The sequence below is a fragment of the Thamnophis elegans genome, chromosome 6 (genome assembly GCF_009769535.1).
Source record: "Thamnophis elegans isolate rThaEle1 chromosome 6, rThaEle1.pri, whole genome shotgun sequence".
NCBI lineage: Eukaryota > Metazoa > Chordata > Lepidosauria > Squamata > Colubridae > Thamnophis > Thamnophis elegans.
Window position 1 is genome coordinate 68,455,982 of NC_045546.1, and position 27,481 is coordinate 68,483,462.

Sequence of the window (27,481 nt, forward strand, 5' to 3'; positions counted from 1 at the left end):
CTACTTCTTCTCTTTCTTTCCTGACTTCTTCTTATTTCCTCCTCCAGAGGCTGCCGGTTTTCCATCACGTTTGTTAGTGGAATTGGAGAGGGTAGCAGTGCTCCCAGGGATATACACGTTCTGTCTATAATCAGGAACATGCTGAAGGGTGAATTGGGGGCCATACCTGGTGCTGAGCCCCATGGTACCTGCTGTTGCTCCTCCTCCCAGAGTAGAATTTCCATCTGGGTTAGCTGCAGCGGCGGCAGCAGCTTCTGCAAGAGTATTAGAACAGGAAGAGGGGAAATAAATAGGTTTTAAAGTAATATTTGAATGATGTCATGCATATGCAGATTTGACTGAAAAGAACATTTTCTCTTCCCTGCAATTGAAGAGGGATATGTTTTAGAAACGGTCAGATTATATAAGCCTATCTAATTAAATTTCTAACATCTGCTTGAAACATGAAGAACAATTGCCTGAATTCCCTGAAAAAATCCTGTATTGTTAGTTCCTCTGGTGAGAGAAGTAACATATATATTGCCTCTTCAATAATTATGCACTCCAGTCTCTGGAGCTTCCAAATATATATATAGGGTTGACATAATGTGCACATATAGATTTACTGTTTAAAAAGATTAAAACAAAATCAACAAAATTAAAGCAACAACAACAATAACAACACCATCCAGATTTAATATTATACCCTGTTTTAAAACCTTGCAAAAATTTTGAACACCTTGAAAGATCTCTTCCTTCTCCTTTTATTCAAAACAAAAATGTAATTCAAGCATTGAATTAAATGCAGATTTTTTTCCTTCAGTATTGTACAATAATTATTTTGGCTATCAACATTCATAAAATATCACAATGCTCAAATGTCTTGATAAGTTTGAAATACTGTGGAATTCAGCTTGGCACAATCTATAAATCGTGAATCCACAACAATGGATCTGAAGTTCTGCTATTAATGCTAGACTTTCAACACCAAGTGCAGTAACAGGACATACCATGCAAAATAATGTTTTGGCTGCTGAAGTATATCTATAATATGTACCTAAACTCTCTCTGAGAAATCTGTTATACTTATGGTTGGTTGCACAGTCAGACAGAAAACACCAGACTGGATTTGGCTATCAAATTCTTCTCAAGGAGCTGGAGTAGACTGATATTGTTCGAGGATGTTAAAGATATCATTGCAGGGTGTAATCTGTTCCACGTAAAACTGCTTTTTGCAATAGACTGATAGTGATTTTGTCAATGCTGATGGTGTTGAAATTTTGTAATTGCATCCAATTATCCAGACTTTTACCCAAACTTTTTTCTTTCTTGTCTTATTATTATTATTTAAATTTATATGCTGCTTGATTCACTTCATTTTAAGAGCAAAATAAACTAATTTCACATTCTTTAAAAATCCCTTCCACTGAAATATCAGAACAGAGTATTTGAGCACTGTATTTTTTATTATTCATGTTACAAATTCATTCAATATCTTGTTTCAGTTTATGGAATAGTTAACATACATACAGAGAACCAAATCATGAAACAAAGTTTATTAGAAAGCATGAAAAAGTTTATATCCAGAATTGATAAGTACTCCAAGAATGTAAAATAAGGAAACAGTACACAATGCAGGAATTAGCAAGTTCTGGTATCATATAAAGATAGTCCCTGACTTACATCATTTAGTGTTACAATGGCATTGAAAAAAGTGACTTATGAATATTTTTCACACTTACAACATGGTCATGTGAGCAAAATTTAGATACTTGGCCAAATGACTCATATTTAGGATGGTTGTTGTGCCCCAAGGTCATGTGATCACTTTTTGTGACCTTCTGAGAAGCAAAGTGAATGGGGAAGCCATATTTATTTAACAACCATGTTACTAATTTAATAATTGTACTGATTTCACTTAACAACTGTGGCAAGAAAGATTGCAAAATAGGGCAAAACTCACTTACCAAATGTCTTACTTAACAATAGCAATTTTGGGCTCCATATTAGTCATAAGGACTACCTGTACCAATTTATAACTTCTAAGCCTTAAATTTCAATATGCATAGTATTATCCATTTTACGGTGCAATTAAAGCACAAAGACTTCTCAGACTTACATATGGTTCCAAACCATCCAATCTCATTCTAGAATATATTTAATGTAATATTTTTTATAATATGCAGTGATTATTGATTAGTTTAACATAAGAGACACTTTAGCTTTCTTGCCATCAAACACAAATCTTTTGCAGTACATTTTATACTAAATTTAAAAGGTTGTGAAGAGGGATGGGAATAAACTAGATTATTTGTGAAACCAACCATTTGCTGATGCTAAAATCATAGCCTGAAGCATTTCAGTATCAAACTGATTGTTTGGCCAAGTTCCATTTTCATCTCCATTCTGAGATCTGAAAAGAAAGAAAGCAATAGAAATATATGAAAAGTACAATAGAAGCAAAATGAAAAAATGTACATTTTTATTTATTGATTTTATGTATATGCTGCTTTGCTTTCCTCACATAATTTGTATCAAAGTTTATTCTTAATATTTATACAAAGACCACTCCCCAATAAGTAGATTAACTTCTCAGATATTAATATTACTTAAACGAACTAATTCACCAATACACATTAGTTCCTGGAAAAGTACGCATCTTCTACATTATGGAGTTTGTGAAATGAGCAGTTCTGTTATGTCTGTTCAGATTCAAAGTTCCAATTTGATTTCCTTTAATGCAGTTTCATCATACTTTAAGTGGCTGTATCCTGGCAGCCATGCCAACTTGTTTTTTAAAACCACTGGTGCATGATTGCATAAAGAAATGCAATAGGGTGAGTGGGAGAACAGATTCAGGAAGTGACAGGCCCATTCATAAGTCAAACCTTTGCAATGAGACCCCTTCTGACTGAAGAGATGGGAGCCTATATTACCCTTTTATACCTGCAGTTGTCAAGCCACCAATAGTTATTCCCCAACTTGTACTTGTGCATTTTATTTCTTTTTTCTCACTGAAGAAATTTTAATTTCATTCTATTATTTTCAGCTCATTTTTCTAAACTATCAAGATTCCTATAAAATTTGTTCAGTATTCTGGAGCAGTAGCTATCCCACCCAAATGCTTCACCTGCACATTTGTAAGAATTCCCTCATCTCTTTACAGAAGGGTTTAATAAATATGAGGATCTTAATATTTGTAGAATGAGGGGGCAACTCCACTAGGAAAGGATATATGAAATGCAATGGACCATCTGTCAGACTATAAACAGCCAGGTCCAAATAAAATACGTTGGGTTGGGAATGGTATATGTGTGGATGCATGAGAGATGCCACGTAGGACAAGAAGAGTGGGCACATGTGCACAAGGGTCAGGGACCCTGCATGGGGGGAGGGGCAACATAAGTTAGGAAGGGTGCAAATGTCTGTGACAAGTCAGGAAATTTGTGGAGGAATGGTGTATGCTAGATAGGGTGACTGGGTGTGTGAGAGTATATGAGATGTGCTGTTCAAGTCATGGATGATGCACAGGGGTGGTTAAGAGGATGTGCTTAAGAGATGCCATAAGGGATGTGGGTTGGGGGAGCATGTGAAGGGTGTTATAGACTGGGGAAAATGCATAGGGATCCCCATCTCCCTGTTCTTCCCTCCACTCTCTATTCCTTCTTCTCGTTCCCTTCCCTGCAGGCAACTGCTGGGTGGAGCAGGGAACAAGAAATTGCAAGTCATTTAGAAGCTGTCAAAGAACATTCAAAATGAGCATGATGAGACCATAGCAGCAGTCCAAGAGTACAGAAGCAATCACAGTTTCCCCAAATTCCATTGCCTTGTAATTCGTGGCTCCTGGATTCTGGACACACTCTGTAAGTTCAGACCATTTAGCAATAGCAATAGCACTTAGACTAATATGCCACTTTACAGGGCTTTACAGCACTCTCTAAGCGGTTTACAGAATCAGCATATTGCCCTCAACAATTTGGGTCCTCATTTTACCCACCTCAGAAGGATGGAAGGCTGAGTCAACCTTGAGCCTGGTAAGATTTGAACTGCCAAATTGCAGGCAACCAGCAGTCAGCAGAAGTAGCCTGCAGTACTGCACTCTAAACACTGGGTCACCGCGGCTCATTCAAGGTACTTTCCTTCAAAAATTGTTGCCCTATGATGCACTGTTTTTCCCAATTAAAGGCTATGGGAACAAGAGTTTAGATAGATGATGAGATAGCTAGCTAGCTAGGCAGGCAGGCAAGCAGATGTTTTTTCCCTGAAGAAACGTTATAATGAATAAGAAGTTACTATAAGAACTACAACAGGAGAAACAGTTCTTTTGGAACTGAGGCAAGGATAATATAATACTGTCAACACATACCTGTTTCACTTATGCATTCAGAAAGTATTCAGACCCCTTTCACTTTTGTCAATTTTGTTATGCTGCTGCCAGATTCTACATTTGTTGAAATTCTTTTTTTTCTCATTAATCTACAGTTGCTATCCCAGAATGACAATGTGAAAACAGAAATTTAGAAATGTCTGTAAATTTATTTAAAAAAATGAAATATCACATTGGCATAAGTATTAAGACCCTTCACTCAGTCCTTTTTGAAGAACCTTTGGCAGCAATTACAGCCTAGAATCTTTTTGAGTGACAAGTTTTGCACCCCTGGATTGAGGGATTTTCTGCAACTCTTACTTGCAAATCCTCACAAGCTCAGTCAGGTTGGATGGTGACTGTTGTTAGACAGTCATTTTCAGGTCCCTCCAGAGATGTTCAATAGGATTCAAGTCAGTGCTCTGGCTGGGCCACCCTAGGACATTCACAGAATTGTCCCTAGGCTACTCCTATGTTGTCACGGATGTGTGATTAGATTGTTGTCATGTTGGAAAATGAACCTTTGGCCAGTCTGAGGTCCTGAGTAGTGTGAAACAGGTTTTCATTGGGGAAATCCCTGTACTTTGGTCCATTCAGCTTTCCCTCAATCCTGACCAGTTTCCCAGTCCCTGCTGCTGAAAAACATTTCCATAATATGATGCTGCTGCCACCACCATGTTTCACTGTTGGGATATAGTTTCACATATAGACTGGGTGAAACCAGGTTTAATAGCAGTAATTATGAGAAGGATCTTGGAGCCTTAGTGGACAACTAGCTTAATATGAGCCAACTGTGCAGTGGCAGTCAAAAAAGCCAATGCAATCCCAAATTGCATTAACAGAGGGACACAATCAAGATCAAGTGAAGTACTACTAATACCACTCTATAAAGCCTTAGTAAAACCACATCTGGAATATTGCATCCAGTTTTGATCAGCGCACTATAAAAAGATGTTGAGACTCTAGAAAAAGTGCAGAGAAGAGCAACCAGGATGAATAGGGGACTGGAGACTAAAACATATGAAGAACGGTCACAGGAACTGGGCATGGCTAGTCTAGTGAAGAAAAGGACCAAGGGATACATGAGATCAGTGTTCCAATATCTGAGGGGCTGCCACAGAGAGGGAGGGATAAAGCTATTTTCCAAGGCACCCAAAGGCCACACAAGGAATAATGGATGGAAACTGATCAAGGAGAGATTCAACCTAGAAATAAAGATAATTTTTCTGACAGTGAGAACAATTAACCAATGGAACATCTTGCCTTTGGAAGTTGTTAGAGCTTCATCACTGGAGGCTTTCAAGAAGAGACTAGACTGCCATCTGTCAGAAATAGTGTAGGGTCTCCTGCTTGGGCAGGGGGTTGGAGTAGATGACCTTTAAGGTCCCTTCCAACTCTGTTAATCTGTAATCTGTAATCTGGATGATATTGGGCAGTTGATGAATGGTGCCTGGTTTCCTCCAGACATAACATTTAGAATTGAGGCCAAACAGTTGAATTTTGGTTTCAATAGACTAGAGAATCTTGTTCCTCACAGTCTGAGAGTCTTTCTGGTACTTTTTTGCAAACAGACTTTCATGTGTTTTGTGCTGAGGAGAGGCTTCTGTCTAACCACTTTGCCATAAGGCCCAGATTGGTGTAAGGCTGCATTGATGGTGGTTGTCTTTCTGGAACCGTGACCCGTCAAAAGGGCGAACGACAAAACTGCGCCCGACTAAACCGTGTCGCTGACGTCATCAACGCGGCGACAACAGCCAGTGCGGAGAAAGAAGGGCGCTTTAAATAGCGCGTTGAAAGAAAGCCGATTCAACTTAAGGTAAGGGTTAGGTTTAGGGTTAGCTCTAGGGTTAGGTTTAGGGTTAGGTTAAGGGTTAGGGTTAGGTTTAGAGTTAGGTTAAGGGTTAGGTTAAGGGTTAGGGTTAGGGTTAGGTTTAGGGTTAGGTTAAGGGTTAGGTTTAGGGTTAGGTTTAGGGTTAAGGGTTAGGTTTAGGGTTAGGATTAGGTTTAGGGTTAGGTTTAGGGTTAGGTTTAGGGGTTAAGTTTAGGTTTAGGGTTTACAGCGTGCTTCTGTCTCCGCACTGTTGTCGCCCTGTTGATGATGTCAGCAACGCGGTATAGTCGGGCGTGGTTTTGTCGTTTGCCCTTTTGTCGGTGAACCTTCTGGAACTCTGTCCCATCTCCATACAGGATTTTGGAGATCAGTCAGAGTAACCATTGAGTCCTTGGTCACCTCTCTTACTAAGACCCTTCTCCCCAGATTGCTCAGTTTGATTGGACGGCCAGCTCTTGGAAGAGTGCTGGTTATGCCAAACTTCTTCCATTTGAGAATTATGGAGGCCACTGTGCTCTTAGCAACCTTCAGTGCAACAGAAATGCTATTGTAGCCTTCCCCAGATCTGTGCTTTGCAATAATCCTGTCCCTGAGCTCTGCAGGCAGTTCCTTTAACCTCATGGCTTTTGCTCTGCTCCAGTATGCATTGTCAGCTGTGAGGCCCTTTATAGAGAGGTCAGTAGTGGATTTCAAAAACTTTTAGAACCTCTTCTGTAGGTGTGGCCTATTTTGTGGGAGTGGCTCGGTGGTCATGTGACTGGGTGGGCATGGCCAACTTGTAAAATGTGGTGAAACTCACTTAACAATGCTCTTGCTTAGCAACCAAAATGTTGGCTCAGAAATTCTCGCATTTGAAGTGTGCAAGTCTTAAAGTTGTCAAGTTACAAGACCCTTGCACCCCTAACCATTTACAAAAAAACCCCAGGGGTGTTCAAACTTGACAGCTTTAAGACTTGTGGACGTCAACTCCCCGAATTCCTCCTTCCCTCGCTCAGCTGCTATCGCCGAGGTGCCACCAGGCCAAGCAAGGTCTTGGGAGGGACCTTTCCTCCCCCTGCAGAGAGCCATGTCACGAGAGACAAAGTGGGCTGGTTTGAATGCAGACGAGCAGGCGGTTTAGTGGCCATTGAGTGCTTCCTTTCTTTCGGGGTGCTTTATTGAGCGCCTCCTTTCTTTCTCCGCCTGTCTCCTTCACTAGCCCTCAGCTAGTGTGCACCTCCTTTCTTTCTCCACCTGCCCAAACGAGTGAAGGAGGCCACTAAACTGCCTGCTCGCCCGCATTCAAACCAGCTCCTCTCTCCTGGCACGGGCTCTCTGGAGGGGGAGGGAAGGTTTCTTTCCTTCCCTCCTGTGGCATCCATCTGTAGGGGGAGGGCACGGACTGTTTGGAGGTGATGGGGAAATGGAGGCTTCTTTGCCAGCCTCCCAGCTGGCAAAACAGACATTTTCACAGTGGTGACCGAAGCACAATCCTGGGCAGTGAGTTCCGGCTCTCCCCTTCCCCAAGCATGTCCCGTTGCTGCTGGCACCACTTTTGGTGAGTCTGGTGTGATGGCGGGGCTCTTGTCATTGCTGACAGCATCGCTGGCAGCCACTTCTTGCCATCACTGTCACGCTGGATTCATCAAAGCAGCAATGGGACATGCTTGGGGAAGGGAGAGCCAGAACTGACCGCCCAGTTGCCAGTTGCCAAGCATCCAACTTTTGATCACATGACCACAGGGTTGCTGTAACGGTCATAATTGTGAAAAATAGCCAATTTTTTTCCAATCCCTTTGTAACTGTGATCCGTCACTAAATGAACTGTTGTAAGTCGGGGATTACCTGTACAGTGATTCTATTATAAACATGACAGGATTTGAAGAGATGAAAGATGGATTCAAAATAGGCAAGCAAAACCAGCTAACAGTTTCAGCTATGCAATATAGCAATACAGTATATTAACCAAATAGAGAAATATGGACGGGGTGTTGAGAAGTAAAAAATCATAGAGGGAGGCAGTCACAAATTTAGACAAGATTGTAAAGGATAAGGACATTACAAGACAATAAAAATCAGAATAGATAAGATAATGCTCTTTGCAATGATAAATATTGCCATGAATGCTGGATGAAGAGTAAGAAAAAGAAAAAGAAGAAATCTTTGTACAGAGATACTATACTTATACAGATCAAGAAACAAAAAATCTAGTATAAGGCTGCAGTATAGTACAAAATCTTACAAAAGTAAATGACTTTCGAAAAGAAGGAAACTGTGGTATCATTGCTCTTTTCACATCAACTGACCCAAAATTAGAGACAATAACAAAATTGCTCCACAACTCACCCAACCTTGAAGTTCAATTGGCAGCCTATAAAAGTTATAAATAAATAAACCTACTAAAAATACTAAAAATGAAATACAATAAACTTCTAAAATGAAGATTTAAGAGGTTGGGCTATGTCTTCCTTTTGGATAAAGATAGAAAGCAAAGAAAGTACAAAATCACTTTTGAGGGCTCTGAATATTTTCGTTCCCTTCACATCATTGCATTCTACATAAACAGGGAAAAATGTTAAGCAACTTTTAAAAGTTTAACATTTTCACATTTATTACAGTGCCATTATCTACAGTGTTTCAAAGTTCCAAAGGAAGAATCTAGAATTTCAAATTCACAAAGGCTCAAATGTGGAGAAGAGAAAGTTCAAATGGCTATGTTCTAACCTAGTTAAATGAAAATCTATCCCAAATTCTTCTGCTCTGCCTCAGAGTTTCATGATTCTTATGGATAGCTTTAACTGATGTAGAACAAAAAGGAATAAGCAGATAAAGCCAATACTTCTCATCATACCTGCGTAATTGAGAAAAATTTCTCATCTATTGACCCCTTTTCAAGCATACAAATATGTTTCTCAGTTATCCAGAAGTGGGAGGGAAAAGGCTAAACTACTGAATTTCTGATTGCCAAGTAGTTGTTAAATATACAGTTGTTAAATAAACACTTTGGAGATAAATGTTACACTTCTGATATAGGCAATTTCTGCATTAAGTTATTTACATTTCTTTTTCATATTCTATTCTGCGTGGTTTTGCTTTTAAAGCAGTTGAAATATTTCTGAAAAGAAGAGGTTTTGACTAACAGAGATAGATTGTATATTACATATACTGGTACATATAAATTTACATATGTAAGATCATAATAAAATATGTAAAATGAACTTTCCAACTACAGCCAAAATATTTTTGTTTATTAAAATCCAGGTGCAGAAACAGTTTAACTAATAATACTAATGTATACTTAGCGTTTCTGTAGTATGCTCAAATATTCAAAGCACTGAATACATATATCAGATTATATTCTTACAGTGGTAATGGAATAGAAATAAGGAACTTGTAGTGCTTCCAATTTTGCTCAAAGTAAGCAATAGCCCCAGCCAGCTTGGCCATTCTCAAAAGAATGCTGGAAACTGTTTAACACAAAACGCAGAGCTACAAATTTCCCATCTGATACAAAGTAATTCAGTGTTATGTCTATGGAGGTTCTCAAATATCCAGGTCATAATTGTCTCAAAAGTGCTTTTTCCAAAAGCAATTGGACTTTCTTGGGTTTGTTTTCTTTAAAAAACATTACACTTCCAAGAAGTGTCTTCATTTCTACCTGACTGGTTGGGAATATTTATATAAATCTTTCTATTCCTCACCATTCAGTTAGAACTGAAGAAGTTTCTTGGATGAAAAGCTTAATGTTCTTAAAGAAAAAAAGAAAGAAAGCCCAGTTGCCTATTGGAAAAAGCACCTTTGGGATAAATCAGTTTTACTATCTCAAGATTGCAAGTAAGAAGGCTAACCCCTAAAAGAATAGCAGAGATGAATTCTGAACCAGGAAAATCAGAGTGGTGTTCAATCTATTAGTTAGTATAATAATAACTCTCAAAAATATACAGTATATGGTTTCCACTGGCCCGAGTAAAAGAACTAGATATGGACAAGTAGAAAAGCAGAAAAAGTAGTCCTGCTGGTAACAAGGAATTCTGAGAACCAAGTGTTCCAGGACTATAAGAAAAAAATCTTTAATCTATTATCAGACAATATTGTGACTGAGACCAAACATAAAAAATGGGTTGTCATGTAGAACATGGGACAGAACTGTTCAGAGTTTTCCAAAAGGCAAGAAACAAAACAGTAGTATAAATTATAATAAAGTAGAGTGTGGCCAGATATCAAAAAAATATTATAGAAGTTAGGTTGTTCAAGAATGGAAGAGACAACCTATGTCTGCACTGAACAGGTGATCTGCCGTCACGCAAACTGTCAGCTCCAGCTGATTTTCAGCCTTCTGGAGGGCCGGGAGAGGCCGCTTTCACCCTCCCCAGGCTTCAGGAAAACTTCCGGAGCCTGGGCAGGATGAAAATGCCCCCCCCCAGTCCTCCAGAAGCTGGAAACAGATTGTTTCTGAACATCCAATAGGTCCATTGAGCCCTTTTTCTGTGCTCCCCAGGCTCTGGAGGCTTTCCTGGAGCCTTGGGAGGGTGAAAACGGCCTTCCCCGGTCCCCCAGAGGAAATACCAAGCTCAAATTGGAGGCGAGTAGTGCAGCGTGCATGGGGCGGGAGCATGGGGGGGGGGTTGTGCACGCATGCATATTGGTCGGGCACTTTGCATTACGGGTGCTGGCACATACGTGCCCTATCACACACACACCCTTGCATTTTTGGTACCCAACAACAAAAAGATTAGCCATCTGCTCTAGAGTTTTCATTTTTATGGTATTGGACCTGGGTACTTGAGAGACCGCCTGCTGCCAATTACCTCCCATAGACCCGTTAGATCGCACAGGGTCGGCCTCCTCCGGGTTCCGTCTACCAGCCAATGCCATCTGGCTACCACCTGGGGGAGGGCCTTCCCTGTAGCAGCTCCGGCCCTTTGGAATGAACTCCCCGCGGAGATTCGGACCCTCACCTCTCTCCAGGCCTTCCGGAAAGCCGTCAAAACCTGGCTGTGCCGGCAGGCCTGGGGTTGATGAGTTCCCCTCCCCTCTCGACTTGTATGGCTGTATGACTCTTGTGTATTTTAATTACGTGTATTGTGTTTGTATCCCCTTTTCCCCTTTTGAGTTGTTCGCCGCCCTGAGTCCCTCCCGGAGAAGGGCGGCATACAAATAAACTAAATCTTAATCTTAATCTTTTAGACTACACTTTTTATCATATCTCTCTGAAAGGAACAAAATATCTGAAACTTTTTGTGTGAATGTTACTAATACAATTTGAACTGGCAAATTAACGAAATGTAGTTTCCTATATTATTTCTTACTGTTCATTAGTAAAATATGTTGAACAATTTTAGCTTCATTTTTGTAACTATAAGTAGAAAAAATATTGGAATATTTTTGGAATATATATATATGCATGCTATTTTGGGGCCATGCATAATCAAAAATGAATTTACATAAGAACCAGACTTCACACTTTAATCTTTGTACATATTCCAGCATGTTCCAATTGATAAAGATCTAGAAAAGTCTACTACTTCCCAAGATATTTTCATGCACTTTTATAGCACAAAGGTAACATCCATTTATAAAGTACCTTAACTGTGTAAAGCAACTTACCCACTAGTTCCTGGTCTCTGAGCCTGAGAAAAGCGCCAGTCTGTGTTAGGTTGTGCTTGCTGGGGGGAAAAAAAACATAAAGAGGAACATATTTCTATTTTTCAATTTAAGCATAGTATCCTCATTATTACTACAGAATATTAAACAAAACTATAACATATGGTTAGTTTATGCTTTGAAACTTTGAATTATAAACAATATGCACAAGTATACAATGACATTTTCAAGCTATTTCCAAATGGCATATATGATTAAATAGTCTGCTTAAAAATGTTTGGTTGTTTATTCAACAGCACTTCAGTATCACCGCAATCTGAAATATTCTCTAATCTACTAGAAAAATCATTCACAAAAATTATACATAGATGAAATAAAACATGAAACAAACTTGAAATAGCATAATTGAATATCACCAATAATGATTAGGGGAGGATTGATCATGAAAGAGAATTGTTTCACTATATTTTTTTTACAATAGAATGTGGATGGGTACAGGGAAAAAAAAAAGGGGGGGGGAGATTCAATAGAAACTTAGTACATATAGGTAGTCCTCACTTACCAACTACAATTGGGACCCTCAGCTCCATCACTAAATGATATGGTTGCAAATTGAAACACCATATGACTGCACTTAACTAATGATATTAGTTCATCAGTTCCAGCTATAATCATTAAGCAAATTACTGCAGGTTGTCATGTGATCACAACTTGTGACTTCCTGCCAGCTTCCCCATTGACTTTGCTTGTCTGAAGGAAAGGTCACAATCAATGTTGCAAATAACAATCACCAGACTGTGGGATATAGCAACCATCGTGTGTGTTAGTTGCCAGGTGCCCATATTGTGATCACATGACCACAGGGATTCTGTGACAGCCACAACTTCAAGGACTGGTCATCTCCTTTTTCAGCACCATTTTAACATCAAATGGTTGCTGAAGGAGTAATTGCTAAGTAGGAACTACTTGTAATAATGTTTAACATATCCACCACATTATTAAAAGATATCCAACAAGTTAATCACAGTGAAACTTCTGAAAGTTTTGCCAAGATAACTTCAGGGATTTGCTTCAACAGTCCCCAAGAGTCAACACAAAGACACAAAACAAAACTTAAATGAATGGATTTCGGAAAGCAGCAGAAACATATTTTTTCTGTCTCACTGAAAAAAGTTATGCTTTTTTTCATGAAAGCTAGACACCAGTGCTTCTACAATTTCCAAAACACAATTTCTAACCAATTGTAAGTGGGCACAGCCCTCATGGATGTAAGTTTTCTGTGTCAGCTTCTGAAGATTTCCCCCTGATGCTAAGATCGTGTATATATTACTTCATATATGTAAAACTTCTTTTAAAGTTCTTTTTAAAAAAAGAAATGCCTATATAGCACTCTATAGCCAATACATAAAATAATAAAACAACTTAAAGACTACCTGGATTCTGTTCAGTAAAATAAAGTTCATAGAATTTGCAAATCTTTCTTTAAAGACCTAAATCAAACTTTGTAGAGTCCAATTCTACAGCACTGAAATTCGGCAGCAAATAACAATTGTGACAATTAGTGGAGGTTTATGTGGGCTCATGGATGGTCATTTTAACAGTGAAAATGGCTACCCTCTGAAAAAGCAATAAAATAAGCAATCATCTTCCCCCAAGGATAAATCTGTTATCCCTGAATATTTGGGGGGGGGGGGTAAAGTCTCATAAAGTAGAAGATAATTTAAAAGAAGTAAACTCAAAAGCAAAAGGAAGATATTTGCCCTGTTGATCATTTGAGACCAGGTACCTGAATTTCTTTGGATAAATAATTTTGTATGTTTGTATAATGAATAATAAGCATTAAAATTTTGTAACAAAGATTATTCTGAATACTGTTTAACAATCATATAGAGTGATAGCAATGTGAGAAAGATGAGAGCATTTTATGAAATCCGCAACACTTTAGAAATCACAACCCCTTGCTAAAAATGAATCATCAGGCATATTTGCAAAACTCCAACTGGAAGCAAGGAAATAAATATCTATCCCACAGTATCCTTTCAGGGAACCAACCATTTGCTGCACAAATAACTGATAATTGAAGGAACTTCATCTGAATTTCATCTGCTAATTTTTATTCATCAATAAATTTACTACCTGTTCCTTATCTAAATTGACATTGAAGCCTTCTTGACACAGTAACAACACCAAGAACTTTCTATTAAAGGGCAAACAATTTATTGGATTATTTTAATACTTTTTATTGTTGATTTTAATCAGCTTTCTGAATTTTCTAGATATGATTTCTGTTTTTAAATGTGCTTAGCTGCACTTAATGCTGGTAGGCCTTGACTTATGATATTTGTTTAGTGACCATTCAAAGTTAAAACAGTGCTGAAAAAAGATTTATGACTGGTCCTCATAATTATGACTTTTGCAGCATCCCTGTGGTCACATGATCACAATTTGGGTACTTGGCAACTGATGTGCACTTAAGATGATTGCAGCATCCCAGGATCATGTGATTGCTACTTGCAACCTTCCCAGCCATCTTCCAACAAGTAAAGTCAATGGAGAAGTCAATGGCGCCTAATGATCCTGTGATTTGCTTTACAAACACTGCAAAAAGATAGTAAAGTTGGGTGTGATTCATTTAACTACCACATCCCTTAGCAACAGAAATTCCTGCCCCAAATGTGATCATAAATCAAGGACTACCTGTAAAAGAATCAAAATAGCAGTTACCAAGACCAGGATCACTGACAAAACTTCATTCTCTTTTAATATAGATGTCTCATTGAGGAGCAAAGACAATTGTCAAAGTGGAGACAAATGGCAAAACAGGTTATTTATAACAAAGCATCTAAAATCACTTGCAAAAAAACAGTACAAAACTATTCCCTATCCATGAAGATGATATCTTCAGGTGAAATAAAAGTTCATGGCAGAGTTTCTGTTAAATATAGACTGCAAATACTTGTATATCCCTATAGATATATATTTATATAATGTTCTAGCATTGTCTTGGTGTATCTTACCGCATCAGAGGGATTCTGCAAAGCACTGCCTGTGTGTTCAAAGGCAAGAATGCTTTCTGCTGTAGTGGAATGACTGAAAGGTTTAACAAAAAAGAAATCTCCCTGCTCAGACATAGGGGAGAAACAAGACTTGTAGTTCTGAGCTCCAGCTCCACTCACTTCAAGGTATCTTATAAAGCCTTCTGGATTTGGATACCCACTGATATTTATGGTAGATTTCCGGTCTGTCCTCCTACTACACCAGTGTGATATAATCCAGTTCGGGATACAGAAGCCAGATTTGAAGCATCTGGCTCCTACAATAATCATCATTACACAAGACACTAGAGAGATAGCCACAAGAGAGATGATAAGATAAAGAGTTAAATTTTGAGCCCTGGCAGGTGACTTGGGGAGAAGGTCCAAAGACTTGGTAAAGTCCTGTGCAGCATTATCCTCTGAAGAGATGATTAGAATCAATGATGCTGAAAGAGATGGCACCCCGTTGTCCTTAACTTCTACCACCAACCGGTGAGAAACCCCAGGTTCCCTCAGTGTCCGAGTGACACGGATCTCTCCTGAGTGGTCTTCTATTTTGAAAGCATTCACCTCATTTGTCTCATGGAGCAAATGGTACGAAACCCATGCATTATGGCCACTGTCAGCATCCACAGCCACTACTTTAGTCACCAGATATCCAGGTTCCACTGGGATTAGAAGTGATTGATGAAAGGAAGAACCTTTGGGAACTTCTGGGTGTACAATTACAGGTACATTATCATTTTGATCCACTATGAACAGATGAAGAGTGCTTGTGCTGCTTAGCGATGGGGAACCTGAATCTTTCACCTCTACTGAAACTTGAAATACTTTTTCTTGCTCATAATCTAGAACCCTGGATGTGTAAATACTGCCATTCTCTTGATTGATGTGGAAATAGGTTGAGATGGGCAAGCCGTGATTTCCGGTATCCACAATGGAATAAGATAGCTTGGAATTGACACCTACATCTGGATCACAGGCCGACACAGAAAAGACTAGAGTTCCAGGAGATGTATTTTCCTCTACATGGGCAGTGTAGGAAGGGATGGAGAAAGTGGGTGCATTGTCATTGATATCTGAAACTTGAATTAATATATTTTTCTCAGTTGACTTTTGAGGTATTCCAGAATCTGTTGCTTTAATTGTGATACTGTATCCAGCAGTCTTCTCTCGATCAAGTGGGCCATTAGTCACTAGTGAATAATGTCCTTTAAATGAAGACACCAATTTAAATGGTACACGTCTTGGAATCTCTAAGCGGACTTGCCCATTTTCCTCAGAATCATTGTCCTTTGCTTGGATAAGTGCAATGACTGTTCCTATGGGTGCATCTTCTTGTACTGAGCTAGAAAGAGTGGTCATCATAATCTCTGGACTGTTGTCATTAACATCAACAAGTTCTACTCTAATATTGCAATGACCTTCCATAGCAGGGGATCCCTTGTCTTTAATGTAGATGGCTATTTCATATGCATTGGCTTCTTCATAATCCAATAAAACTTTTGTCTTGATTTCCCCCGTTTGAGAGTCCAGACTAAACACATCAAAGAGTTTTAGCTGTACACTGCTGCTGGATTTAAAGAAATATTCAACTTCTCCATTAGGTCCTTCATCTAAGTCAGTAACATTGAGTTTTGTTACAATAGTCCCCACCTGGATATTTTCCTCCAAATAAACCTTTGATACAGGTGGTTCACACACTGGGGGGTTATCATTTGCATCAAGAACATGGACTGTTACCTGAACAGTGCCTGACTGAACAGGATTTCCACTATCTAGGGCAGTCAAGATTAAATGATGGGTAGCTGCTTTTTCCCTGTCCAGAAGCTTTTCCAATACAATTTCAGGTATTTTGACCCCATCTCCTCTGATATTGATACTCAAAGCAAAATGTTCATTTGGACTGAGCTCATAGGTTGCAATGGAATTGGAACCAGTGTCTTGATCTTCTGCAACTTCCAGCCGTAATCGGGTGCCTAGGTTGGCAACCTCAGTGATTTCTAAAGAAACAGTGTCATTTGGGAATCGGGGGGCATTGTCATTCACATCCAATATCTCCACCTCCACCCGGTTAAGTTGCAATGGATTCTCCAGCACCAACTGAAAAGGAAAAGAACACCTGGGGCTGGATTTACACAGCATTTCCCGATCTAACCTCTCATTGACGAGTAACATGCCGTCTGCCAGGTTCACTTGGAAGTATTGGCGCATTCCCTCACTGACCAGCTGCAAGCGACGAGCACGCAGAGTCCGCACATCCACTCCCAGATCCTTGGCAATATTCCCCACGTAAGAGCCTGGATCCTGGTCCTCTGGGATGGAATAGTGAATCTGCATGGAGATGAGATCTGGCAGGGAAAACACTGAAGCTAAAAATAACAGCAGCTGCCATTGCAAATTCTGTCTGCTATCCATGCCTGGCTTGCTTCAGTCAAAAGGATTGCAGCTTCTGGCTCTGCTGCTGCTGCTGCTGCTGCTGCTTCTTCTTGCCGGGGGTTGGGGGAGGTGGGTGGGTGTGCTTCCCCCCTGCTTCTAGATACACTCCGTCCCTCCCACCTGGTGACTCTGGGATGACCCGAGAGGGGCAGTGCAGCCCCCCAAAAAGGATGCTGCAGCTTGAGAGGGAAAGGAGAGGAAGGGGAATAGATTTTCAAGCAGCAGCAGCAGCAGCAGCAACAGCAGCAGCAGCAGCAGCAGCTCCTCCTTGGCAAAATGGAAAACAGGAAAAAGAGCTCTAAAATGGATACTAGCAATCCCCTCCTCCGTGACAGCACTGAAGTCCCTTTCTCAAAATACATCCCCCCCCTCAAATACTTTGTCCATCTCCAGAGTCACCATGCTCCTCCTCCCCCTTCTTTTCCAGCACAGCAGAGAGAACTGTCCCAAGGGTGCTGTTTGCCAAAAGAGCTTGCACACACTGCCTGGCTGAAAAAGCTGATATCAAAACTATACAAGAAAGGCAGAGAGAGTTGCTTAGAATATAAATAATCTCAGAAAAAAGAAAGATAGCCTCCCAGCCTTAATTCCCAATCTCCCCCAAAGCAATTGGAACAACATAGATGCCTAAGGAAGTGAATGAATGAATGAATGAATGAGTAAAGAACCTATATGCAGCCTGCTAGACAGACAATTCAGAAGGCTTCAGGGTGGGCATGTGTAGGTTAACAGTATCTATGCAATAGATTATTCATTTATTCCCCCACCCTTATCTCTTGTGCACAAGAGACCATAAGATTTGCACTGAACCCAGGGCTTAAGTAGAAAATTCTCACCTTATGAAAGAAGCTGGCTTCAGTTAGATTGCTGCAAGAGGCTGCCCTAAGAGTCAAATTAGGTTTCATAAACACAAACTCGCTGATATCTGATACAGGAGAAAAGCAAGATCTGTATCCTTTGACTGGAGGTCCTGAAGTGGCTACCTGTACTCCAATCATGGCATCTCCAGGGCTCAGCTGATAATGATAATGTCCTGTCATGTGATCTGGGACATTTTCAAGTCCACTAGCTTTACCTCCACAGCATCCAAAGATAGTAGATGTTGCAAGAGCATTACAGTGAAGACATCTTGCTCCCAGGGCCACCAAAGCAATCAACATGATAGTAGAAATTGCTGCCAAACAGATAATAAGGTATAAAGTCAATGTGGGCGGTCTCTCACTTTCCACAGAGTGTGCACTTAACCCTAGATACACTTCAGAAGTGCTCTCTTCCAGGAATATGATCACAGTAACTGAGGTAGACATGGAAAGTTCTCCTGAATCTTTGACAACTATGACTAGTTCCTGGGTAGGATTGTCTAGGTCCTGTATTATTCGCAGAGTCCTCATTTCCCCACTGTGAAGACTTATGCTAAACAGACTAAGATCTGTGGCTTGTTTTAGATGATAAGAGAGCCAAGCATTTTGCCCAGAATCCAAGTCCACAGCAATAATTTTTGTGATTAAAGCTTTGGCCATAGTAGATCGAGGGATCCTGAATTGTACAACTGAATCTTTTCCAGTAAAAGGAAACTGAACCTTTGGTGCATTGTCGTTCTGATCTAGTAGATAAATGTGCACCATAACTCTGTTGCAGAGAGAAGGAGAACCACCATCACAAGCTTCCACCTGAAACTGAAAATGATTGGTACACTCATAATCAAAAGAGCTCTCTGCAAAAACTTCCCCATTTGTTGGGTTAATGGAGATGAAAGAAGTGAGATCTTCAATCAGTTCTTGTCCTGGACTGGACAAAACAATGTAAGATAGCTGGGAATTCTGATCTTTATCTGCATCTGTTGCAGAAACCTTAAGGAGAATCACTCCTACTGGATTGTTCTCTTCTATGATGACCTCATAAAATGACCTGTCAAACTGAGGTGGATTATCATTAACATCTGCCAGAGTAATGGAGAAAGATGTCTGTTGCAAGAGAGATGGATTTCCTAAGTCAAAGGCACAGATAGTGATATTGTATTGAGAAGAATTCTCACGATCCAGTTGCTCACCAATGAGCAAGGAATACTGGTGCTCAAAATCCTTCCGAAGTTTAAAAGGAAGATTTTTTGACAAATCACACTGGACTTTCCCTTGATCCCCAGAGTCTCTATCTTTGACATGTATCACAGCAATTACTGTGCCAGGAGGTGCATCTTCACTCATGGAACTGGAGAAAGATGTGAGAATGACTTCAGGGACATTATCATTGACATCTGTCACTTCTACAATAACACTGCAATGCTGTTCCATGGTAGGGGAACCCATGTCCTTAGCTTCCACTTCAATTTCATATATGTTGGCCTCTTCAAAATCAAGAGTCCCTTGAACGCGGATTTCTCCTGTGATATTATCAATAGCAAATATTCTGCACAAAGCTTCAGAGTTATGACTGCTGAGGGAATACCGTACCTGTCCATTAGACCCTTCATCAAAGTCGGTTGCATTCAGTTTAATCACCAGTGTCCCAGGAGGAGAGTTTTCTACCAAGCGTACATTGTAAGTGGGTTTGTCAAAAACTGGATGATTATCATTAGCATCCAAAACATGGACAGCAATTTGCACAGTGCTAGATCTGGGGAATGTGCCCCCATCTTCAGCTGTCAAGATCAAATTGTGCATAGCCACTCGCTCTCTGTCCAATGTTTTCTCCAGAACTAGTTCTGGGAATTTGGTGCCATCGGTGCGTGCCTTCACATTAAGGCTGAAGTTCTCATTGATGCTGAGGTGATAAGTTTGCAAAGTATTTGTTCCTATATCTGGATCCTGTGCATGTGGAATAGGGAAACGGGCACCCAGGGCAGCCAATTCATAGATCTGCAGAACAATTGTGCTACTTGAGAATTCAGGAGCATTGTCGTTGATATCCAGAATCTCCACTTCGATGCGATAGAACTCCACCGGGTTTTCAATAGCAAGTTTAAGATGCAAGAAACATCGCAGGTTCTGGCCACAAAGCTGCTCTCTGTCTATTCTGTCATTGATTATTATGATTCCAGTGTTCACATTCACAGAGAAATACTGGAAGTCGGAATCGGAAAGCACCTGCAGATTGGCAGCTGCAAGCTTTGTTACATCCATTCCTAAATCCTTAGCAAGATTTCCTACAAAGGCTCCCCGAGTAAGTTCCTCAGGGACAGAATAACGGATCTGTGCAAAACAGTCACTCAGAAACAGACAGAAAGCAAAGGTATGTAAGAATCCCAAACGCCAAGCAGTTTTTTCTGGTCTGAGCATTTTCAGAAATCCACAGCAGGAAGGTCTAAAAATTGCAAAACAGGAGCTATTTATAGCACAGAGTTCAGCTTTAAAACCCTGAGAATCTCACCACTTATCCCAACGAAATATGCATTATATGAAAGAAAGAGGGTCTATAGTCAGTATTTACCTCCCTCATTCATTGTTTTGGTTTGAGAGAGATTGTCACTGCTATGGAGGGAGTGGTACGCACGGCAGGTCTTCAGCATTAACTGCCTGTTCATTCGCTGAGACTGCTTTTCTATTTATCCAATCAGCAGAGCCTTTCCCAGGACAGCAACACAAGCACCAATCCCTGTCTGAAAGCAGCTACTGTGTGAAAAAGGACCGCGTAACGTGGTTTTTTTTTTTTTCAAACCTAGAGACACCAGGCAAAAAGACAGGCTGTGGAAAACACAGCCTAACATCTTGTCCCATTTTGGCTTTGTTCTAGCTTATCTGACCACCAGAAGAATTAACAGCATGCAAATATTTGTTCTAACAGCACAGCTGGCTCTTCCTATATTTTATGTGCAGCAAAACAGCGAATTTCTCATTTTCTATCAGGAATGACAATTAATTAAGGCTAGAAATGGCTCCCCATCCCAACTTACCCAGCTAATTATTTCTAGAATGCTGAATTAATGCATTTTTTTTTCAGAAAATACATATTCCATTTTTCTAATAATAAACCACTTGACAGGTAGTAGAGCTTTGCCATTGTAAATATATTAAGAATGAAAGAAAATCTGATCTTGACAGCATTTGAAAAATGATATATACAATTATTAACATTTGAATTTTCTTCTCATTCTTGCCCAAATCAAGCCACTGCTCCCCAGTTCCTGGTTCCGATCATAGATACTTCCAACACATGTAATGTCATGGGGATCCATCCACAAATTTTGCCTCATCTCCAAAGAATCTATTTTAGAAAACACAATCAAAGTTCCTGTCCCATTTTTAATAAGGTATGAAATAGCCCATGGTCAGTCTATCCATTTATGAAGCTACAGACCCATAAGAATTTAACTCTTGGTCTAAATGTCTATGGAGACTCTCAATCATCCAGGTCATGGTTGTCCCAAAGGTGCTTTTTCAAAAGGCAACAATACCAATGAAGAAATAACAGCTCCCAAAAGAAACCAGCATGGCTGCATAAAGAACTCTCTGACAAATTGAAAGATAAAAAAATTAAGTACAAAAAGTAGAAAGAGGGGGGACATAACTAAGGCAGAATATCAGAGTCCTTCGGGAGTGGGCGGCATACAAAACTAATAAAACAAACAAACAAACAAACAATGAAGAAAGGCTTGCCACAAAAGTAAAAAATAACAAAAAAGCTTCTTCCAACATGTTAAAAACAAGAAAAAGGTTAAGGAAACAATTGGTCCATTGCTGGGAGAAAGTGGCAAGAAGGTGACAAGCAACAGGGACAAAAGCAGAACTATTTAACTCATTTTTTGCATCTGTCTTTACACAAAGGGATAACACAGTCCAACCTATCAAAAACAGCACCACAAAAACCAGATTAGGAACACAAATTGAAATAGGGAAGAAAATGGTAAGTGAGCACCTGTCTACCCTAAACGAGTTCAATTCACCAGGACCAGACTGATTACACCCCAGGGTTCTGAAAGAACTGGCAGATGAGATCTCAGAACCACTGAACTATATCTTTCAGAGATCCTGGAGCATGGGGGAACTGCCAGAGGACTGGAAAAGAGCTGATGTGGTTCCCATCTTCAAAAAAGGAAAAAAAAAATAGATCCAGGAAACTATAGACCTATCAGCCTGACCTCAATACCAGGAAAGATTCTAGAAAAGATAATCAAGCAACGAATTAGCGAACACCTAGAAGTAAACAAAGTAATAGCCAAAAGCCATGCCTTCCTTAGTATGAAAAAAGATCTGCACATAAATATTTCAGTAGACATTATATCAGACAGTCCCTGTTATTAATATGGAACAAAATTCAACATGACCAGTACATCAAAATACCCATTTGGCTATCTACCATGGAATCATACATACATCCAAATTTAATTAATATGGAAAATATAGTTACATATAAAGAGTTATTGAACAGACAGGGGGAGATTAAAACTAGATCAAAATTGACATCACAAGGAATACAAGTAGAATGGTGGTCTTATTTACAGATACAGTCAAGGTTTGCACAGGATAGGAAGAAGGAAGGTATTGCCAAAGACTACACAACATTAGATAAACTTTTGATACAGACAGAAAACAGGCTGATCAAAGTGTTGTATAGATTTTTGTTGGAATACAAGTTAGAGGAGGAACATGTCATAGAAACTATGGTCGCCTGGGCGAAAAATTTTGGTTACAGTGTGGAATTGGCTAAGTGGGAAAAACTTTGGATACTTAATCAGAAACTAACAATGGTTACGGCGTATAAAGAAAATCTTTATAAGATTTTCTACAGATGGCATCTCCCCCCAGCATGGCTCTCCAAAATGTTTAAAAATTTGGGTCCAAATTGTTGGAAGTGTAAAAAAACACCAGGCACTTTTTATCATATGTGGTGGACGTGCAGTAAGGCAAAAAAATTATTGGAAAATTATTCAATCATGGTTAGAACAAATGGTGGGAGACCAAATCTTGTTTAAACCGAAAAAAATTTTCCTAGGTATAATACCGGAGGGGTTTAAGAAATATACACTTTATTTAATTATACATGTACTAACTGCGGCGCGCATAACTTATGCACAATATTGGAAAAAAGAAAATACACCATCAGAGCTAGATATAATCAGAAAAGTGTTGGCCTGTGCAGAAGCAGCTAGGTTCACTCTTGAACTTAAAAATAAAGGGGAATCAGAATATTTCAAAGTCTGGGACAGATTTTATGACTGGTATAAGACAAGGTGACAAGACTGGAACAAACTGTATATATTGTGATTGGGCAGAAGGACAGATAATGTATTAAGTAGGCTAATTGTTAATGGTTGAGACTAGCTATATATAATGTGAATATATGGTCACTTCGACTCCACGGTACTGCATTGTTTTAAATGTAAAAATACTAAAAATATATTGGAAAAAAAAGTAATAGCCAAAAGCCAACATGGGTTTGTCAAAAACAGATCATGCCAGACTAATCTTATTGCATTCTCTGGCGAAGTGACAAAATTAGTGGATCAGAGGAATACCGTCGATATAGTTTACTTGGACTTCAGTAAGGCATTTGATAAGGTAGATCATAACCTACTGCTAGATAAAGTAGAAGAATGTGGGTTGGACAGCATCACCACCAGATGGATTCGTAACTGGCTGACCAACTGCACTCAACGTGTAGTCCTCAATGGACTGCATCTACATGGAGGGAAGTATGCAGTGGGGTACCCCAAGGCTCTGTTTTAGGCCCAGTACTCTTCAACATCTTCATCAATGATTTGGATGAGGGAATAAATTGGGAACTCATCAAATGTGCAGATGACACCAAGCTGGCAGGAATAGCCAACACTCCAGAAGACAGGCTTAAAGTACAGAAGGATCTTGACAAACCAGAACATTGGGCATTATCTAATAAAATGAAATTCAATGGTGAAAAGAGTAAGGTTTTACATTTAGGCAAGAAAAACAAAATTCACAGGTACAGTATATGTGGTACCTTGCTCAATAGTAGTAACTGTGAGAGGGATCTTGGAGTCCTAGTGGACAACCATTTAAATATGAGCCAGCAGTGTGCAGCAGCTGCCAAAAATGCCAACACAATTCTAGGCTACATAAACAGAGGGATAGAATCAAGATCATGTGAAGTGTTAATACCATTTTATAATGCCTTGGTAAGGCCACACTTGGAATACTGCATTCAGTTTTGGTTGCCATGATGTAGAAAAGATGTGGAGACTCTAGAAAGAGTGCAGAGTAGAGCAACAAAGATGATTAGGGGACTGGAGACTAAAACATATGAAGAACGGTAGCAGGAACTGGGTATGTCTAGTTTAATGAAAAGAAGGACTAGGGGAGACATGATAGCAGTGTTCCAATATCTCAAGGGTTGCCACAAAGAAGAGGGAGTCAAACTATTCTCCAAGGCACCTGAGAGTAGAACAAGAAGCAATGGGTGGAAACTAATCAAGGAGAGAAGCAGCTTAGAAACTGAGGAGAAATTTCCTGACAGTTAGAATAATTAATCAGTGGAACAGCTTGCCTCCAGAAGTTGTGAATGCCCCAACACTGGAAGTCTTTAAGAAGATGTTGGATAGCCATTTATCTGGATCAGTATATAGTTTCCTGCCTAGGCAGGGGGTTGGACTAGAAGACCTCCAAGGTCCCTTCCAACTCTGCTATTGTATTGGACTTTGTTTTTCCTATAATATGTTTTGCTTCTCATCCAAGAAGCTTCTTGGATGAGAAGCAAAACATCTTAAAGGAAAAACAAAGTCCAGCAGCCTTTTGAAAAAGCACCTTTGGGTTAGCTCTTGATCAAATTTCAATTACTGGAAATACCAGTTACATTTGGGATGGGATCAGAACAAAACACAAAAGGTCATCTCACCTGCTTTGGATGATTCAGCGTACTAATATGGGACAAAAAAGGATCAACTTTCCTTGTTAGGGTACTTGGCTGAGAATACACAGGCCTCATGAAGGTGAAATCACTTCTGTCTGTCCCTGAAGAATGCCTGGATTTATGGGGCTGGCTATGGGAGTCTGCAGCTCTCAGTGTCACTTCCACGTTTTCCAGGGTACCATTCGAGTTGAGTTGCAGTTTAGGACTGGAGTATTTGAAAAGATCCTCGATAGGAGCATTGTTCGTGGTGTAAGAAAAATCTTTGTCTTTTCTTTTCCAAAAGCATTTTGCAGACAAGACAATTAAAGTAATGAGAGAGACAATGCTAACCACCACCAGAGCTATAATCAGATACAGTGTCAAATCATATTTTTCTTTGGGATTATTTAAGAACTCATGAGACTCTGAACTTTCCACAGATGCTTTTTCCTCTAGTGAGACCAAGATTGTAACAGTAGTGGACAAAGGTGGCTTTCCATGATCCTTTACAAGGACAAGGATTTTCTGTGCAAGAAGATCTGTTTCTTGGAAGCTTCGAACAGTCCGTATTTCCCCAGTGTATGGCGCTATTTGAAACAGGGAGGCATTCGTAGATTGGGGGAGTAAGGAGTAGGACAGCCAGGCATTATGACCAGAATCTATATCCACTGCTGTGACTTTTGTGACGACATAACCTACTGGTGCCAACAGAGGGATTCTCTGGAGTGCTGACAATTGCTGGCCAGTCACTGGATACAAAACAACAGGAGCATTATCATTCTGATCCAATATGAAGAGATGAACAGTAACACTGGAGCTTAGTATGGGTGTCCCAGCATCCTGCACAGTAACAAGGATTTGCAACACTTGAAGCATTTCATAATCAAAAGAATGCTGGGCATATATATTCCCATTATCTGGGTTGATATAAATAAAAGAAGAAAGGAGAGCATCTTGGACCTGATTTCCAGCCACTGAGTAAGTGAGCCGGGAATTATCACCCTCATCAGGATCAGAGGCAGATACAGTGCACAACAGAGAGCCAGGTGCATTGTTCTCTTTCAAGAAGGAGTTGTAGAAATGCTGAGAGAAGGATGGTGTATTATCATTGACATCTGAAATGTTCAACAAGACAGTCAAATCTGTAGTTAGAGGTGGAATTCCTGAGTCTTGGGCAGTGAGCTTTATAGTATATTGAGAGACTGTTTCTCTATCCAGCTTTGCATGTGCAATTAAGGAAAAATGATTTTCAAATGATTTAATTTTAAAGGGTAAGTTCGTTGGTATTTGCAAGCTTACTTTTCCATTGTCACCTGAATCTTGATCTCGCACACTGAAAAGCCCCACCACTGTTTCTAAAGGTGTATTTTCTGGCAGTGGATTTACCAAGGAGGTAAGCAGAATATCTGGGCAATGATCATTTTCATCTTCAACTTCTATTTGGATAACACAGTGGCCTTCCATCTGTGGTATGCCCTTGTCTCTGGCTCTTATGTGAAGTTCATAAAATTGGGATTCTTCGAAATCCACAACTCCTTGAATATAGATCTCACCTGTTTGGGGATCTAAACCAAACAATGTCTGGATGGAATCTGATGTCTGGATTCCAAAAAAATACTGTATTTCCCCATTAGAACCTGCATCAGGATCAGTTGCATTGAGTTTAAAAATTAAAGAGCCTACAGGAATGTTTTCCAAGAAATGTATCTTGTACACAGGCAAATCAAATGTTGGCTCATTATCATTATTGTCAAGGACCACAATGGTGAGCTGACTTGTTCCTGACAGGACAGGGTCCCCTCCATCATAGGCAGTCAAAATCAGCTGATGTTCTGATTGCTTTTCTCTATCCAAAGGCTGGTCTAGCACCAGTTCAGGTAAAAGCTTGCCATCGTTCACATTCTTTGTATCAAGTATGAAATGAGGATTGGGACTGAGCTGGTAGGCACTGACTGCATTGGTCCCAACATCTGCATCATATGCACTCTTGAGTGGGAACTGTGATCCTGTAGCAGCAGATTCTGCCACCCTCAATACAAGCCAGGGAGTGATGAAATTGGGTGAATTGTCATTCAAATCCAGAATCTCTACCTCCAGGTGAAAGAGTTCCAAGGGATTTTCAATTACTACTTGCACAGGCAGGATGCACAGTGAGCTATCTCCACAGAGAGTCTCTCGATCTATCTTTTCATTCACCATCAGAGCACCACTGTCCAAGTTAATTGCAAAGTACCTCTTACTTTCCTCAGAGCCCAGCCAAAGCCTACGACTTGAAAGATCTGCCAGTGTTAAGCCCAGGTCATGTGCCACCTCTCCCACCATGGTCCCCAGCTTTGATTCCTCCACAACAGAATAGCGGATCTGTTCTGTAATCAACACCCAGTTGAATAATAAAAATAAGCCCAGTACTTGCCATTTGCAAGAGAGTTCCCAGGTCAATTGTGGCTCCAT

The 27,481-nt window shown here is 39.9% G+C and overlaps 1 protein-coding gene across 1 annotated transcript; it reads right to left on the bottom strand.

The window, feature by feature from the left end:
* LOC116510741 (protocadherin Fat 4-like) lies at window positions 1-27,481 on the bottom strand. Its single transcript, XM_032220392.1, has 6 exons — window positions 25,037-27,481; window positions 18,070-20,421; window positions 15,323-17,218; window positions 11,763-11,821; window positions 2,304-2,392; window positions 1-254 (listed from the first exon to the last, which is right to left on the bottom strand). Exons 1-6 carry the CDS (start codon window positions 27,479-27,481, stop codon window positions 1-3), a joined length of 7,095 nt encoding a protein of 2,364 aa, XP_032076283.1.